This window comes from Catharus ustulatus, chromosome 2 (assembly GCF_009819885.2).
Source record: "Catharus ustulatus isolate bCatUst1 chromosome 2, bCatUst1.pri.v2, whole genome shotgun sequence".
NCBI classification, from domain to species: Eukaryota; Metazoa; Chordata; class Aves; order Passeriformes; family Turdidae; genus Catharus; species Catharus ustulatus.
This window is the reverse complement of record NC_046222.1, coordinates 47,125,999-47,141,419: the sequence shown is the minus strand read 5'-3', so window position 1 is coordinate 47,141,419 and position 15,421 is coordinate 47,125,999. Positions and strand designations below refer to the sequence as shown.

The following is a 15,421-nucleotide window of genomic DNA, read 5'->3' as shown; positions in this document are numbered from 1 at the left end:
TCAAATAACATCTCTTCCTTTCTTTTAGTGTTCAAGTCTAACTGCAAGCTAACTAATACATCTTAGCATTGCATCTACATTTAATATATTTAATCCACCAGGTCTTTAGGCAAGTCTGAAAAGCATCTTTCCGGTGGCATGTGTGAAAGCTCCTCCAGAAATGAATTGCCTCTGTGTAGTCCCCAAAGATGCTGGTTAAAGCCAAGCACAGCTCATTTGCATCAGCCCTGTAATTAAGGTTTCCTTCCTGTTGCAGCCTCAGACAGGAACCATAATTGTGTCTTATTTGACTGAGTTGATGGCTGTTGCACTTAACATGTTAAGGGAGGGAAGATCACTTCCACACTGGAATTCTTTGGTTTTGCATGCTTAGCAAAAATTTGACGTGACTGATCCCAAAATCTCATTTCTCTCTAGAATGATATGAGTAAGCAGTACCTAAACTTTCAGTGCCACAATAAAAGCAGTAGAAGGAGTAAACACTGAATTCAGAAATAGGCATTTTTATTATTTTCTGATGGGCTTTTATGTGATACAGCTGTAATAGATCTAATTTTACTTTTATATCTGTTTAACTACACCAAACACAGTAACTCCCTATCTGCCAGTGTATGATTTATGCCCGCACAAATACGGAGAAAAGCAACAATTCTTAGATTACTGACAAAGTGCTGCGGGCCAGCAAGCAAAATCTGCTTTTCCTCCAGGGCAGATGGATTTTTGCAAGTCTCCAGTCAATCCAACGGAGATTATTACGATTTCTCTTTGAACAGGACATGAATACCCCTTTGGAATTAAAATGAGCCACATTCGTGACGCTATGCCCCACGGATCAAAGCACTGTGCCTGCCCCAGGCAGCTTCAGGGCCCTTTCTTGCCGGAGCAGCTGCCCCAGGAGCTGCAGTGCCAGTTTGTGCTGAAGCCCAGCCAGGTGGCCGCGTGCCAGCAGCTGAACGGTACGTTGTCCCCTCAGCCCATATCTCTCCCTCCCCACAGCCTGGCCACCTGGCCTTGCTGCAGAAGGCAAATGTGCCGGGCTGGGGCGCAGCAGGAAGCATGGAGGAGCACACAGGTGTATCTTCCAGCTGCTCAGGGGATTGTGCTGTGTAGCTCTGGCTGATTTGAGTGTGCTGTTGTATATGTGTCATCTTTGTGAGTTACATTTTGACAAGCTGCCTGTCAAGTGATTGTTCTAAAATCAGCAAAAGAAAGAATCTCTCCCCTGCAATTTTTGTCAGTCTATTAGCTGAGCTTCTCTCTGCAGCCCTTGCTGTGCTCTGCAACAAGGCAGGGTTGTTTCACAGTTCAAGAGTCAAGGCTTGACTTTGGCACAGAATTCCCATGCAACATTTGGCAGCATCCTTCATCTCACTCTGGTATTTAGGACTACACATCTACCTCACTGGGACCCTCAAGTGACAAAGTCTAGGCAGATACTTGGCTACCTAGATGAGGTGAGCAAATAGAACTTTCTTTCGGTTCTATTTGAGTAAAATAAAGAAAGTAATATTTTCTTCTGCCTTTGGCCTTGATGCTGCAAAAATATGAGCACCTGCTCTCTCTTTTGCACTCTGTTGTCAATGACACAATGACTGCACTCTGCTCATGATAAAACAAATAAGGAGATAGTGACAGGACTGGAGAATTAGACTTAGGGCAAGGATACATCGTATGGTGTGTTTTTGTTGTTCTTAACACACTAGCATACTCAGCCCAATTTGGAACTCTGCCCTACTCCACCATTAGTAACCATATAATAGAAAAAAATAACATCTACAATATTACCTTGGGCACTCCCCAATACGTAAGATCTCCCACAATATATGAATATGAATAGAATCCATTTGTAATGTTTTTGGAAATTAAATACAGTGAAATTATACCAGAGTCCATTGCAAATTATTCTGGAAATTGATTGCATTTTATATAAATTAATTTCCTTTCCACATGCATTCATCCGCCCCTTTTCCAGTGATTTGTATCATATATTACTTCATGGCATATTTTAAGAGTGAGGCAATCTAGCAAAGGGGTGTAATTAGGTTTACAGGCCCTGCTTTGGCAGCTGATCTTGACTGGCAAAAGAAAATAGAAATGCAAATCAGGCCTGTGGAGTTCTAATGCAGATGTGTTATCATCGGTGCTGTGCAAGCTGCAGGAATGGAGTGAGCCTGGCTTGGGACAGCAGAAGCCTGGGGCAGCCTGCAGATCTTGCCCAGGGACTATGCTAAATGTCAGAAAGACGCTTTTAGTCCATTCACCTTTCCTTCTTTCATCAGAAAAAAACCTGTTAAAGTGATGTATAGCTGTAACTGCTTGCAAAACTGGTTATCTCACATACAGGGGTGTTCTTGTGCTTTTCCTAACTAACTGTTCTTGGTTTGGAAAATGACAAAAATTACCTGCATGCAAGCCAAGGCTATCATCTGGCTTTTGATCTTCGAATCAGCAAGCTAAAATCTGTATTGGGTACCCAGTGGGCACACTGCCACTAACAGGGTGAATTTACAGAGAGCAGTATCTGTAATCCCACACTTCACTGCCACATGCTGTGCTGCCCTGCCATCACTTCCCTGCAGAGGGATACACTGCTGGGCATGCTGTCCCTTCTGGAGGCAGCAAGGAGCAGCTGCCCAGCTCCACCAGTGTGCAACACAGTTAGCAGTGTAGGTGCTGACAGGCAGGCATGACTGACAGCTGGCCCTCATGTCAACTAAGTAGTTGTGTGGACACCAAATGTGGTGGTGTTATTGCATCAACTGCCCTGGCAGGATGGTTAAAAAAGTACTGGAGAATTTTCTATGTGAAGGAAATTTTCTATGCTTTCTGTTGCCTCTGCTGTAGCCTTTCAGCATGTAACAGGAATGGTCGTCTACCAGTTAAACATAGCCATTAAATTATGCTCATGAGCACATTGTTAAATAAAGTTGAAAATTTATTTAGAAGTTTCTGATTAGTTTCAAGGAGAGGAAATGCCATTTCCATGGCTAAGACACTAACTATGAATAGACATTCTCTTCATGTAAAATACGAGCAGAAGAGGTGGCTGCTGTGAGCTCTGACTGAAATTTTCCAAAAAACTGGTATTACTTTTGTCTGATTCTGGCTTAGAATAATCCACCAGAGCAAGGCCATGAGGTTTTTGTATGGAAGTACTTCTGCAGAGCAATAATTGGCATTTGTCTTGGTTGAGAGGAGTCTGGCCTTCTCCTAGTATTATACCTTTACATAGATTCAAGGAAAAAAAGTGTACATCCATTCCATCTCATCTCCTCTTCAGCTTAAGATTTCTCAACACCCTTAAAAAGGGGGTATGAAAAGGATGAGTTTTCCTGTTTTTCAGTGAATATTAATTTGTAAGTGGCAGGGCATTTCATTGCCACACATCAGTTGTTGGTTTCTGCCCTGGTATGCTAAAGAGCCCTGGCTAAGATTTCCTTCCTGTCCCAGGAGAGAGCTGCAGTTAGTTGCAATGCTCCCTTGTTCACATTCTCAATTGGAGAGATGGCTGTTAAGAAGGCAAGAACCACTAAGATTCTGAGAAGAGTTCCTAATTTTAAGACTCTTTTTAAAATTCACTTCTGCTATTCTTTGTTCTCCAAAATAGCATCTTAATTTTTGCTTCCACTAAAATCTACAGGGTTTACAGAAAAAAAAACACCAGTATGTGTTTGCCATTGTGTAACTAGAACGCTGGCAAACCTTAATTTGTGAAGCAAACCTTAATCAGGCACTAATATCCAGCTCATCTGAAGGAAAAAAATGGCAGTTTGAAAGTTGCAGGTCAGTTATATTCTCCCAAAACATGATGTGTCAAGTAAAGCCTTAGACACTGCCAGACTTGTATTTCTTGAAGCTTTGGACTGCTTAAAATGTATACCCTCATTATTTTTTATTAAAAGCATTTTTCTTCAGACTTTCACATTCATACGTTCACATTTTGAGTTAAACTGTAACTTTTCATCCTGTAAGCATCTAATGAAAAGACTTCCACCCATTCCCAAAGGGAGCATGATCTGGAATGGAATGACGTATAATGAAAATCACTCTTCAAGCTAAAAACCCATTTCTAATAAAGTATAGGGGAGAATAAAGTATTGGAAAGAAAAATCTGGTATTATACCACAATCCTTAATTCTGCAAGCTTTGGTTTCTTACCTCCACAACAGCAGAAAGTACAATGTTTGGAAGAACCAGCTAATTAAAATGTGTATGAGGTAGGCAAGCAACTAAATCAATGCTGATTGGCTTTGAAAACACTTCAGAAAGGAAAAATATATCAGAATAAGTTTTTCCCAGTTAGCACTTCTGTCATAAACAGTCCACACGCCTTTTCCATTTAGCAGTAACCCATGCTGTTAAGAAGACTTCACACTGGCTGATGTTGAGAAAGGTCATATAAAAAACCTTTTTTGTGTCCCAATACCACTATTTCTTTCTCTCCAGAATCCAAACAAGAGTTGCAGTTAGTATGCCTCTGTTGATATCTCATGGAATATGTTACAATGACGACGAGCAGAGCCATCAGTGTGCTGGCAGCATGCTGAAATGCCATCTGGAAGGCATTGATTAAAGGGCAGACACCATAGTCAGCAAATGCTTGGAGGACACTGATGATGCTCCTGTGTTGTGCAGAAGAGAGCAAAGGCAGTGGCTTTTCCTGATCTGAAAATGCCTTACACCATTAGTTGATTCTCTGGTGTAACTTGTGGGGAGAGTCTCCCACATTATCAGGAGAGCTGGGATGGCCCTGGACAGCATGCTGAGGTGAGGGCAGTGGATTTGCACCTGTGGGTGGAAAATGAGTTACTTAGCAGAGTGCGGCTCTGTGTGAAGTCAGCAGGCTGAGGTTTGCCATCCTGCACTTGGTGGAGAGTGCTGACACTGCTCCAGCAGTGCAGGGCAGATCCTGCTGATCCTCTTCAGGGCATGAGTAAGGCAACACATTCTATACACACACACATGCAGGTATGTACATGGTGGATTAGGCTTAGCTGGATGTAAGGAGTTGGTTGGGTTCGTGACATTTTTTTCCTTTGAAACCATAGCAACCATCAAAACCCAAATACTGGAACTAGAATTGAAATGCATTTCTTGTAATAAACACCTTTCTCTTTCCCTAGACTTAAGCCAAAAGTCATTTAAAAGGAAAAGATCTATCATAAATTGGGCTTTTTGGCGTGGCCCAGGCGCTCACTTGGACAATGCACCCCTCTCCTCAACATCTGCTGCTCCTGGGAAGCTCTTTGGCCTCTTACTAACAACCATCTGTGAGGATGACAACCTGCCCAAACCCCTCTTGGTGAGTCCCAGGCTCAGGGTTGGGTCTTACAGTGGTGGAATTTCTCTGTGTAGTAAATGAGGATATGCTTGTAAATGGGACATTGAAATTACCCAAGCAAAGAAGCCAGAAAGGTTTCCATAGGGAAACCTCATTTGTGGCTCCCAGCAAGAGCTTTGGTTTTTAACTCATACTGTGGTCAGCCCAGCTTGAGAAATGTATGTAATCAGTCTGCTGCTCTGGGCTATTTCTTCTCTATAGCCCATGCTATAAGGCTGCTTTCCTAATCCTCACTTACACAGTGTAAATAAATGCCACATTCACACATACTTTTTAAACCACTCCCAAGATCTCTGTAAAATCCCCACATCCATAAATGTCTCATCTACTGTCCCATATAGGCAGCCCACGCATGCATAAAAATGCCACCTGCCCATAACTAGGCAATTTCAGAGCCTTTTTTTGAAGTCATTCCAGGGCAGGCAAGCACTCCTGAGTCCTCATTTTTGGTCTGACAGCACCACTGCAAAAAATAGGTGGGAGTGTGGAGGCTACAGTAGCATCTTTTCATCCGGTCTTGAGGGAGCTCTGGTGCTGCGGGTGCTTTCAAAGCTAGACTAGGACCATGAAAAAGGTTGTCCTAGAGCCTATTCCTAAGCATAATTAAGGTATGGATGTGGTATTTTTGGTCATTGGAAGGCCCCATTGTCAGTACAGCAGATTAAGTATTTATGGAGTGGGAATGAGCCGTGCAGGATTGGGCCCTTCATCCTGACTTCTGGCTGGAAGAAATTGCCAGAACCCCACTGAAATCAGTGGGGTCACATCAGTTTGCAGGAAGAGATGTTTTGTCTTCTAAGCTGTGCTTGATGTTGCCTTATCACTGCCTGAATAGTGAATCATACCAGGTTTTTTCAGGTCTTTTAATAGTGTTTTCTTTTTAAGAAGTGTGTGCTTTCATTATTTAGGTTATTTAAATAAGCCTTCCAGAAATGGATTCTGTATGACTATATCACCTGATCCCTCCTTCTCTCTGTTGAAGAGATGAGCCAGTGCTGCATTTCAGAAATTTCTCCAAAACATAAATATTAGTAAATTTTTATTTGAAAAAAATCCCCAGAGTTACTAAGCATAGAATCACAGCTTGGTAGACTTCGTGCTTTGAATTTTAAACATTGTGTTTATGCCACAAAATATAACTTTTTCTAAATTCATGCAGCGTCTCTGAAGAATAGAGTACTGGGGAACTGAATGGGATTTACCTGCAAGAGAAAGAAAATATCAGGGATGAAGGCTGCAGGCAGCTGGATAACTGCTTCAGAGCCTCCAGTTTGCTTTCACAGCTGAAGGGCTCTCTTTTAGCTATTGCCACGCTGAGTTGTCTTGCATCATAGCTTCATTCGTGTAATTTCATCTGGGTTTGTTAGTTTAATAGGGGCTTCCCATTTTTATCTTGTGAATATTTTGTTCAAAATGTATTTTCAAAGGGTTTGTTCATGTGCTAACATCCTGTGCTGTGGGACTCAGTCTGTTTTGATGGGAGAGCTCTAAATTCCTGCATAGAGAATGAAAATGCTGACGTGAGTCCTGCTGCCTCGAAGGCACTCCTCCAAAGCATCTGCACTTACATGAATTCTTGATCTTGGACTTCTGCAAGAGTGAGAAAGAAACATTAAAAAATAAAAGCAAAAGGAATAAGCTTCCATTAGACTTATTTGCACTGCTATGTGGCAGGAAGACCTACCTTAGAGCCCAGACCAGGAAAGTCCCCAAAGTCCATTCCTTATTCATCACTGTTCACTAGTTCAGTTTAATGATGATGGACTAGTGTCCTAGGATCCCTGTGTTCCTTTTCTTCCCATCATTTTTGATAACTGGGCCCTCAAGCCGCTGCATGCATACACATAATCCCAAAGACTGTCTGCACAAGCTTCCCCTTTCAAAGAGATAAACATGACAAATTCTAGACTGCTTGGAGCAGGCCTGCAGGAGTTGACCTGCATGTCTGAGAGATGGCCCACAAGGGACTGCAGAGAACTAAGCATCTGGAAAATATCCTGAATATATTATCTCAGGAGAAGTTTCAGCATTTCCTTTTTTCCTTGTTGTCCTTAACAGAAAAAATCAGTCCCTCCTGTTATTTTAAAAGCTAGTCAGGAATCTGCTTGTTTTCCCTGCTCTGTAATAATCTGCCTACTTGTTTAATCCTGTGCAGCCTCACTGGCTTCAAGGGAGCCACAAGCTGAGCTTTATCCCCCTTGGAGTGACCTCCCAAGCAGGAGCACCTTGCCTCAGAGTTGGTCCTGCTGACAGCCCTGAGCTGCTTGCAGAGTCTGATACCACTGACAAGCAGCAAAGGGAGTAAAAACCTGACTTTGGTCAGCTGTAGAAGTGCAGGTATATATGAACAAACACATCACTTTCTAGTTTAGATAAGAATCTCATTTTTTTTAAGATATCAACAGTGAAACAGAGTTCTATCTGTGGTTGGTGATAATATTAGCTACAATGATGAGCAGAGAGGGTCTCACATCTTACGCAAACTAGTGTCTGATGAGGCCACTGTCAAATGCAAAGCTTTGAATTAGATATATCATTCTCTTTTTCCCATACCACAGTCTTTATATATTTAAATTACTTGGCTGAAACTTGCACGGGTTCTGGAAGGTCATGCAGAAAGTTAGTGCTCAGCAGTGGCAACCTGGTATTTCTGAGGGGATGTTTTCCAAAATGAGAGCCCCACATCACAGCTTTGCCGTGCAGTTTGTCATGGTTTGGAGAGTGAGCCTTGACTTGTGTTTGATTTCTGATATTTTTTAAAACGAAAAGGTTTTCAGCTGTGGCAAAATGGCAAAACTTATGTTTTATAGCACTGGACAGTAAAATATATTTATGAGAAGTTGTCTTTACTTTTTAAATTTTTTTAGGACATGCTTTCCCTCCTTTACCAAGAGGGGCCTTCCACCAAGGGTATTTTCAGACGCTCTGGAAGTGCAAAAACATTCAAAGAGCTAAAGGAGAAGCTTGATGCAGGCACTGAAGTGGACCTGGCCCGTGAATCCATATTTGTGACAGCATCATTGTTTAAGGTATGTAAAGAATGTTCCTGTCCCCTTTTTGGGTGAGAGCAGCACAGATTCTGCGCTCAACCAGGGAGGGCTTTTCTCCAGGGACAGACCCAGAGGGGAACTGGTGGACTGAATTAACAAGATGGTGGACTGGCACATTAACTTTGTGAGGATCTCCAGAGGAGGCTACCACTGAATTAGGTCGGGGAAGAGGAGTAGCCAGCTTGTTTTGCTGACAGATTTCCTGAGGTCTCTGCTACAACCTGATCCTGTTACTCTCTATCTCTGCATATGAAATACTAAAAGGCATGTTGGCAGAGCTGTCTCCTTACACATCAGTACTACCCTACACTGCAGATCCCAGGGAGTTTATAGTGTTGCCATAAATATTTGGATTATTTTTTCCATGCATTATCTTTTGTTACAGTGTTGTATGTCAAAACCAGTCTTCTTTGTGCAAAAAAAGCATCATAGCATCCCTCACTCTTGCTATTTTGGGAAGCTAGGATTTGGCCTTCTTACTAAATTTCCTAAACTAAATTTCCATATCCATGGTTTAGGTGTTAGAAAAGAGGAATAGCAGGACTATCAATGACTAGTTTAAGTACTCCATTGATTAGGAGAAGAAAGGTAGGGATGCCTTGGAGTGCTTATGGTCTGGAGGTATTAGAGCTTGTCAGCTGAGGAGAAAAAACAGGGACTACAGATGAAGTTAAGTGATAAATTAAGGCAGATTTTACTGCATCATGAAAATAACTAGTCTCACAGGAGATTTTCGATTCCTCAATATCAGATGAAGCATTGAAATACCTCTGTTTTGACAGGAAAAGGTAGGGAAAGGCAGGAAAATACTCGCTTTAAGCATAATGTAAAGTGCCTCTATCTCCCAGATGACTTTCTTCTGGTTTTAGTTGTTGTGTGTAACAATATGCTTGCCAATGAGTGCTGTCCTGTGGATATGTCCTCTTGTATCTGTGTATCTTACTCCTACTCCCTCACGTGCCCCAAAGCAGCTGCTCACGTGTTTTGTTCTTCTTTTCTCTTGATAAGGATTTTCTTCGCAACATCCCAGGCAGTATTTTGTCATCCCAGCTGTGTGATAAGTGGATCTCTGTGCTGGATCAAGGAAATAATGAAGAGAAGATAAAAAACATCCAAAGGTAATTATTTATATTCTATACATTCTTTTCCTATAAATGTATATTCCAGGAATTATTTATATTCTGTACATTCTTTTCCTATAAATGTATATTCCAGGATGCAGAATCACAAATACTTAACTAATTTTTTTTTTTTTTTAACAAAAACAAGAACACCTATTTGACACCCTCCCTGGTTTATTTAGTGGTCCATGTTACCCTGTTTTTATTATCTTGACTTGTGTCTATCTGTGGAAAGTAGTCACTAATGTGAAGAATTCTGGTTTTTATATGTTTTCAGGTTAGTAGAGCATCTCCCCAGAGCTAATGTTGTTCTCTTACGTTACATCTTTGGAGTACTGCATGGGATAGAAATGAGATCTGAGGAGAACCAGATGAATGCCTTTAATCTGGCTGTCTGCATTGCACCTAGCCTGCTCTGGCCTCCTGTTTCCTCCACTCCTGATATAGAAAGTGAATTTATTAAAAAGGTAAGAAACACTGCAGCGTAGCAGAAAACCAAGCCAACCTTCATCCCATTCAACCAGGCTGTTGGTTACAAATATGAGAACACTCAGTACCTCTTCAGATCAGGACTTGTCCTCTTATCAGGGCTCCTGCAACATTCATCAATCCATTCTTATAATCTTCCTGGAAGAAGGGGAGAGAGGTCATAAAGCAATGCCCAGTGTGTCAGCGAAATGCTTCTGTCATCAAGAAGATCTCTGGTTGTAGTGACCTTGGAACAGACAGAGTAGAATTGAAAAGATGTTTACAAGGATGTATACCAGGACAGTTTATTGGGCCCTGGGGACTGAGAGAGTAGTTCCTAGCTGCCTTCATGGATGACAGTTTGCTTCTGTTCCTCATCTGTATGTTGAGCTTGTCCTGAGTTGAATAATAGAAGATCTGGCATCTCTCTCTCACTGCTTTCTTGCAGATTTCTAGTCTGGTACAGTTCCTCATTGAGAATTGCTGCAGGATTTTTGGAGATGAAATTACGTCCCTCTTCGGAGAAATACTGATGACATGCAAGAGAGAGAACAGCTCAGGTAACACAGATTGATGTTTTGATCCCATTAAGACAGCTGAATTCAGCCAGGCAGAAGATTGGTATATGCCATGGAAGAATGCTGATCCTTTATGTGGTGTTCCCACATACTGTTCTCTTTCCATTTAATTCCCCAGAGAATTGGTCATAATCACTGATTTAACTTGCCATAGATCTGGACAATATCACAAAAGGCTTTCACAAAGACTTGCTCTCCTATTCCAGTTATCTGAACCACTATGGTTAAAAAAGGAGGAAGGGGAAACAAAGAAAATAAAAAGATCTAGAGAAGGTTTCCTCTCAAATCTAGCCTGTGTTATCCCAAAATATCAGGAGGTCAGTGATCAACAACGATCACAATACAGCTGTCACATCATTACGTTGGGGTTTAAAGTGTCTATTCACTATCAGAAGAGAGAGGTCTCCAGAGTTTCAATGGGACATCCAGATTTTTCTGCTAGCACAGAAAAATCATGGATCTGGTGACTGGAAGTGTTTTGCAGACTAGTTGTCAGAGCTTTCCAGATTATCATTAATACTTTTTTTTCTTGCCAGCCCTCTGTTTTTGACTGGAGTTTTGTGTCTTTCCTTGAAGTATTTCTGAAGCAACATTTTTGTAAAATAAATTTTGTCACCGGTGGCCTGTACTGAAAGTGGTAATGGCACTTGTGTCAGCATGTCTGACTGACTCAGTGTGGCTGTTCCAAACTCCTCATGCTCTACCCTCAGTGAGACTGGGTGAAATTTGGCCTGCCCCCTCCCCAGGAGTGTAGCACATGGGATGTGCTGGCAGTGAGAGCTCAGACCCACGACAGGTTACAGCAGCTGAAGGAGCTTTCAGGCAGGCACTGAGGCATGGTGACTGCCCATGCATGAACCATGTCTGCTGCAAATGTGAGATAAGGCAGCTTAGCCTAACCCAGAGCAAAAAAGATTTAATGTAATTCCAATTACTGCAGATACAGGAGAGGCCCAGGTGTGCACTGCTCAGTGTAAATGAGGTGGCTGTTTAAACTGAGCCTAAAACTTCACCGTGTTGCTCTTAAAAAGACTGTATTTTCTGGAAGAAGTAGAGGTAAGAAGTATGCCCTGTTCTCTTCATTTGTCTGAAAGAAGGAAAAAAAGGTTAAATGTTGCTTTTGATACCCCATAATGAAAAGAAAAATTAAATACACTAGCAATTCAAGCTATGTATGTATGTATGTATGTAAATTACTGTTTACAACTGGATTTGCTACTATCCACTTAAAAAAAGCACAAACCAAAGCAAAACCACAACAAAACACCCTAACACTTATTTGTGCCATTTTCCTGTATTTCTTGACTGAACTTAGTACTTACTTCAGCTTCTCCAGTTCAAAATGAAGATAGTAATTTTTAATGAAATTAATAGTACTTTTGCTTGAAGAATCTTTAAAGAGCAAATGCTCCTGAAAGTAAAGGATACTTGCCAGAAAAAAAAAAAAAAAGAAGCTGCTTGTCAAGAGGGTGGTTCAGTCACTGATGTATTAACGCTTGGTTTGTCCTTGCAGATGTTGCTTCTCTGCATCAGAATGACTCTTCCTATGACAGCCTGGAAAATGAGGCAAATGATGAAGCTGACTCTTCCTCCAGTGACTGGATTAAAACCCATGATCAGGATAACAGAAGCAGGGAGTCTGTCTTCACTCTGAGTGATGGCGATTCGGAGCAGACGGAGGTGGATGAAATCCAAAGCCAAACCAAACTGAAGCAGTTGGCAATCTCCGCTGACGCGCACCTGAAGTTTTCCTTGCAAGAAAGCTCCAATGAGTCTCCCTACTCCAGTGGTTTCCCCTCAGCAGCTACCTCAGGTGCTCCCAAAGCTGTGCGGAGGCAACGGCGCTCCTCGGAACCTGCGGTTGGCCTGCAGAGCTCCAGTTTCGCCCGCGCCGATGCCGGGCGCGAGAAGGCGACACGCAAAGCCAGCTGTGACGTTGTCCTGTCTCATGGAGATCAGGACTGTCTCTGCCAGCGCCGCTCCTTGCAGGTGGGGAGGCAAAAGCTTGGCCATCAGAGCCTGCTCATAGGGACTAACGTTGGTAAAAGTGACAACACAAACCAAAACGTTGAAAGGAAAGACCTGTCCCATTGTCTCCAGCCTCCAACGCCAGAGGGATTAAATATTTGCTCAGGATTTAGCTCTTTTAGCCGGTCTTCTTCTGGGACATCTCCATCTGTGTCATCGATTTGCTCCCTGGACAGTTCTTTCTCAGTGTTTTCAGACCAGGCTGTGTTTACCTTAAGTGAAACCTCCTGCCCTTTTGATAGCATTTTCCAGTCGCTGAAGAAACATGAAGATGCTGCTGCTGCTCTGGCTGATGACTGTTTTCTTCCATCCACCACGGTGCCACCATCTCCACAACCTACTGACATTGGGGCTGAGGGGGGCTTGGTGGGGCCCAGCAGCAGGTCAGTACCCCTGAAACCTACTGATGGAGTTGATGGCTGTTTGATTAAGCCTGACCTTCAGCCATTGCCTCTGAAAGTCACCGGGAGAGACAGACTTCGTGATCAAAGAGGAGGTCTAGAAAAGCATTACAGCAGTCCAAAGTTTGAAGAGACTGACCAAAGCTTTTTGCAGAGGAATCTTAATGCTTAAAATAAACACCATAAAGAAAATGCCTTTGGTGTTGATGTGTGTTCATTTTAAGTTTAACATCTAGATTGTTCAAATTTAATTGAGCAGTCGCCGGACTCACAGGTTTTCTTTTTTTAGGAAACTGAGTAATGTTCGAGTAGAAAGCTTTGCAAGAACATTGTAGGAATAATCAAAATTGCTGAAAAGCAAGCCAACAGAAATCTCCTGAAAATCTAGAAGGGACCCAGGAGGTAACTAAGGCCAGTGTCCTGTTCCCTGACCCTGCCAGGGCAGCGGGCTGCCTGCTGGGCCTCTCTCCTTGTCCACTCGAGTGTTGAGCCTTGCAGATGTGAGTCCCAGTCCTTTGTGCTTTTGATGTAGCGTGCAAAGTCGCATAGCTTCCATAACTGTGGTATTATACTGCTGTTCTGAAACTGATAAATATTACTTTCATTGTCCTTCAAGGAGTGAGTAAGTGTGTTGTTTTCTGTATGTTTATACAGTATGTTCAATAGGTGTAGTTATTTCTTTCGCACTGCAAATGGAAGAAAAAGTAAGCCCAAAAGTATGTAAAGGGAAATGCTGAATCTTGTAACTAACACCTTGCAGCTCTGTGTTTCATTTATTGTGCTTTGTTGACTGTTCTGTTCATGTTTAAGTTGTGAATAGTTTCTTAACATTGCTGTAAATGGCATTATGTATTATTGCAAGCAGAACACGTGTAATTTTATTATGCAACATCTAAAATATAAAACCACAAAATGGAATTGGATTGGAAAGGACCTTAAAGATCATCCAGTTCCAACCCCCTGCAATAGACAGGGACACCTTCCACTAGACCAGGTTGCTCAGAGCCCAGTTCAACCCAATCTTGAATACTTGCAGGGATGGGGCATCCATAACTTCTTGGGATGACTTGTTCTAGTGCTTTACCACTCTCTGAGTTTAAAAGCTTTGCCCTTGTCCCGCCACTATCTGCCCATAAAGAAGTCATCTCCCTTCTTTTTATAAGCCCCCTAAAGGTACTGGAAGGCCTAGCTGAGGTCTTCCTGAAGCCTCTTCTCCAGGCTTAGCAAGCCCAGCTCTCTCAGCATTTCCTCACAGAAGAGGTTTCCCATTCCTCCAATGTTCTTTATGGTCCTCCTCTCTACTCGCTCCAACAGGTCCTCCCTGTGCTGGGCCCCCAGAGCTGGATGCAGCACTGCAGGTGGGGTCTCACAGAGCAGAGGGGCAGAATCCCTCCCTCCCCTGCTGCCCACCATTGGATGCAGCCCAGGACACCTTTGGCTTTCTGAGCTGGGAGTGCACATTGACAGCTCATGTCCATTCTCTCACCTGGCAGCACCCCCAAGCCCTTCTTGGCAGGGCTGCTCTCAAAGAGTTCTCCCAGTCTGTACCTGTACCTGGGCTTGTCCTGACCCAGGGCAAGATGCAGCACCTTGCACTTGGACTTGTTGAAGCTCCTGAGGTTCTCATGGCCCCACTTCTCAAGTTTGTCCAGGTCCCTCTGGGTGGCATCCCGTCCTGTTGTGTCCACTGCACCTCTCAGCATCCTGTCACCTACCAGCCTGCCGAGAGTGCCCTCGATCTCACTGTCTGTGTCATACTTCATATAATATATTAGAGTAATGCATTATCTAAATGCTTTGAGTTTGTATAATATATCCTGTTAAATTTTGCTATTATATATGTTCTGAAAAATAAAATGTGTATTTTTGTACTTGCAAAAAACTGCTGCTAATTTTACAAGTTCTGTTTTGTTGTTATGGCACTGGTATTGATGTGTATGCATTCAATGCTATATATTAAATATTATTTGTTATGTCATAAATTCTGTTTATATTCTGTGGAATTCTTTTATGTGTCAGTTCTACAAGCTATTGCTGAAGCAGAAGTCCCAATGATATCATGGAAAATCCTGTATGGGAAAGGATTGAAGCATTTTTCCTCCAGTTTGGGTGGCATCATTCCCACTGTATGCCATCATCCTGTTGACTTTTGTAAATTCTAGTAATTATCACACAAGAATTCCTACCCTTTTTCTCTTCGTCTAGGAGGATGTTTTCAGCTAATGGGATTCAGTCAACAGTATGGAGGTGAAGAGAGATTTTGTGGGATAATACATATAAGGATTGGGAGCAAGGAAAGGAGAGGAGTAAACCAATGAATGAGAGCAAGACCTATTCTTTAATATTTGCAGGCTCTTCTTTTTCATATTCAGCTATTTTATTGAAAACACTAGTATGCAGAATCTGATCTGTAACACAAGCAAATGTAAAGGTG

At 42.4% G+C, this 15,421-nt stretch overlaps 1 protein-coding gene across 1 annotated transcript in view; it reads left to right on the top strand.

Annotated features, from left to right (window-relative positions):
- Positions 1-14,969, top strand: part of ARHGAP20 (Rho GTPase activating protein 20) — a 61,087-nt gene extending 46,118 nt beyond the window's left edge. The window contains 8 exon segments of the mRNA XM_033051884.1: positions 774-956; positions 5,124-5,302; positions 8,209-8,370; positions 9,400-9,509; positions 9,790-9,979; positions 10,429-10,540; positions 12,072-13,070; positions 13,073-14,969. Of these exon segments, the coding sequence (XP_032907775.1) occupies positions 774-956; positions 5,124-5,302; positions 8,209-8,370; positions 9,400-9,509; positions 9,790-9,979; positions 10,429-10,540; positions 12,072-13,070; positions 13,073-13,116 (1,979 nt within the window). The 3' untranslated portion in view covers positions 13,117-14,969.
- Positions 14,970-15,421: the final 452 nt, after the last annotated feature.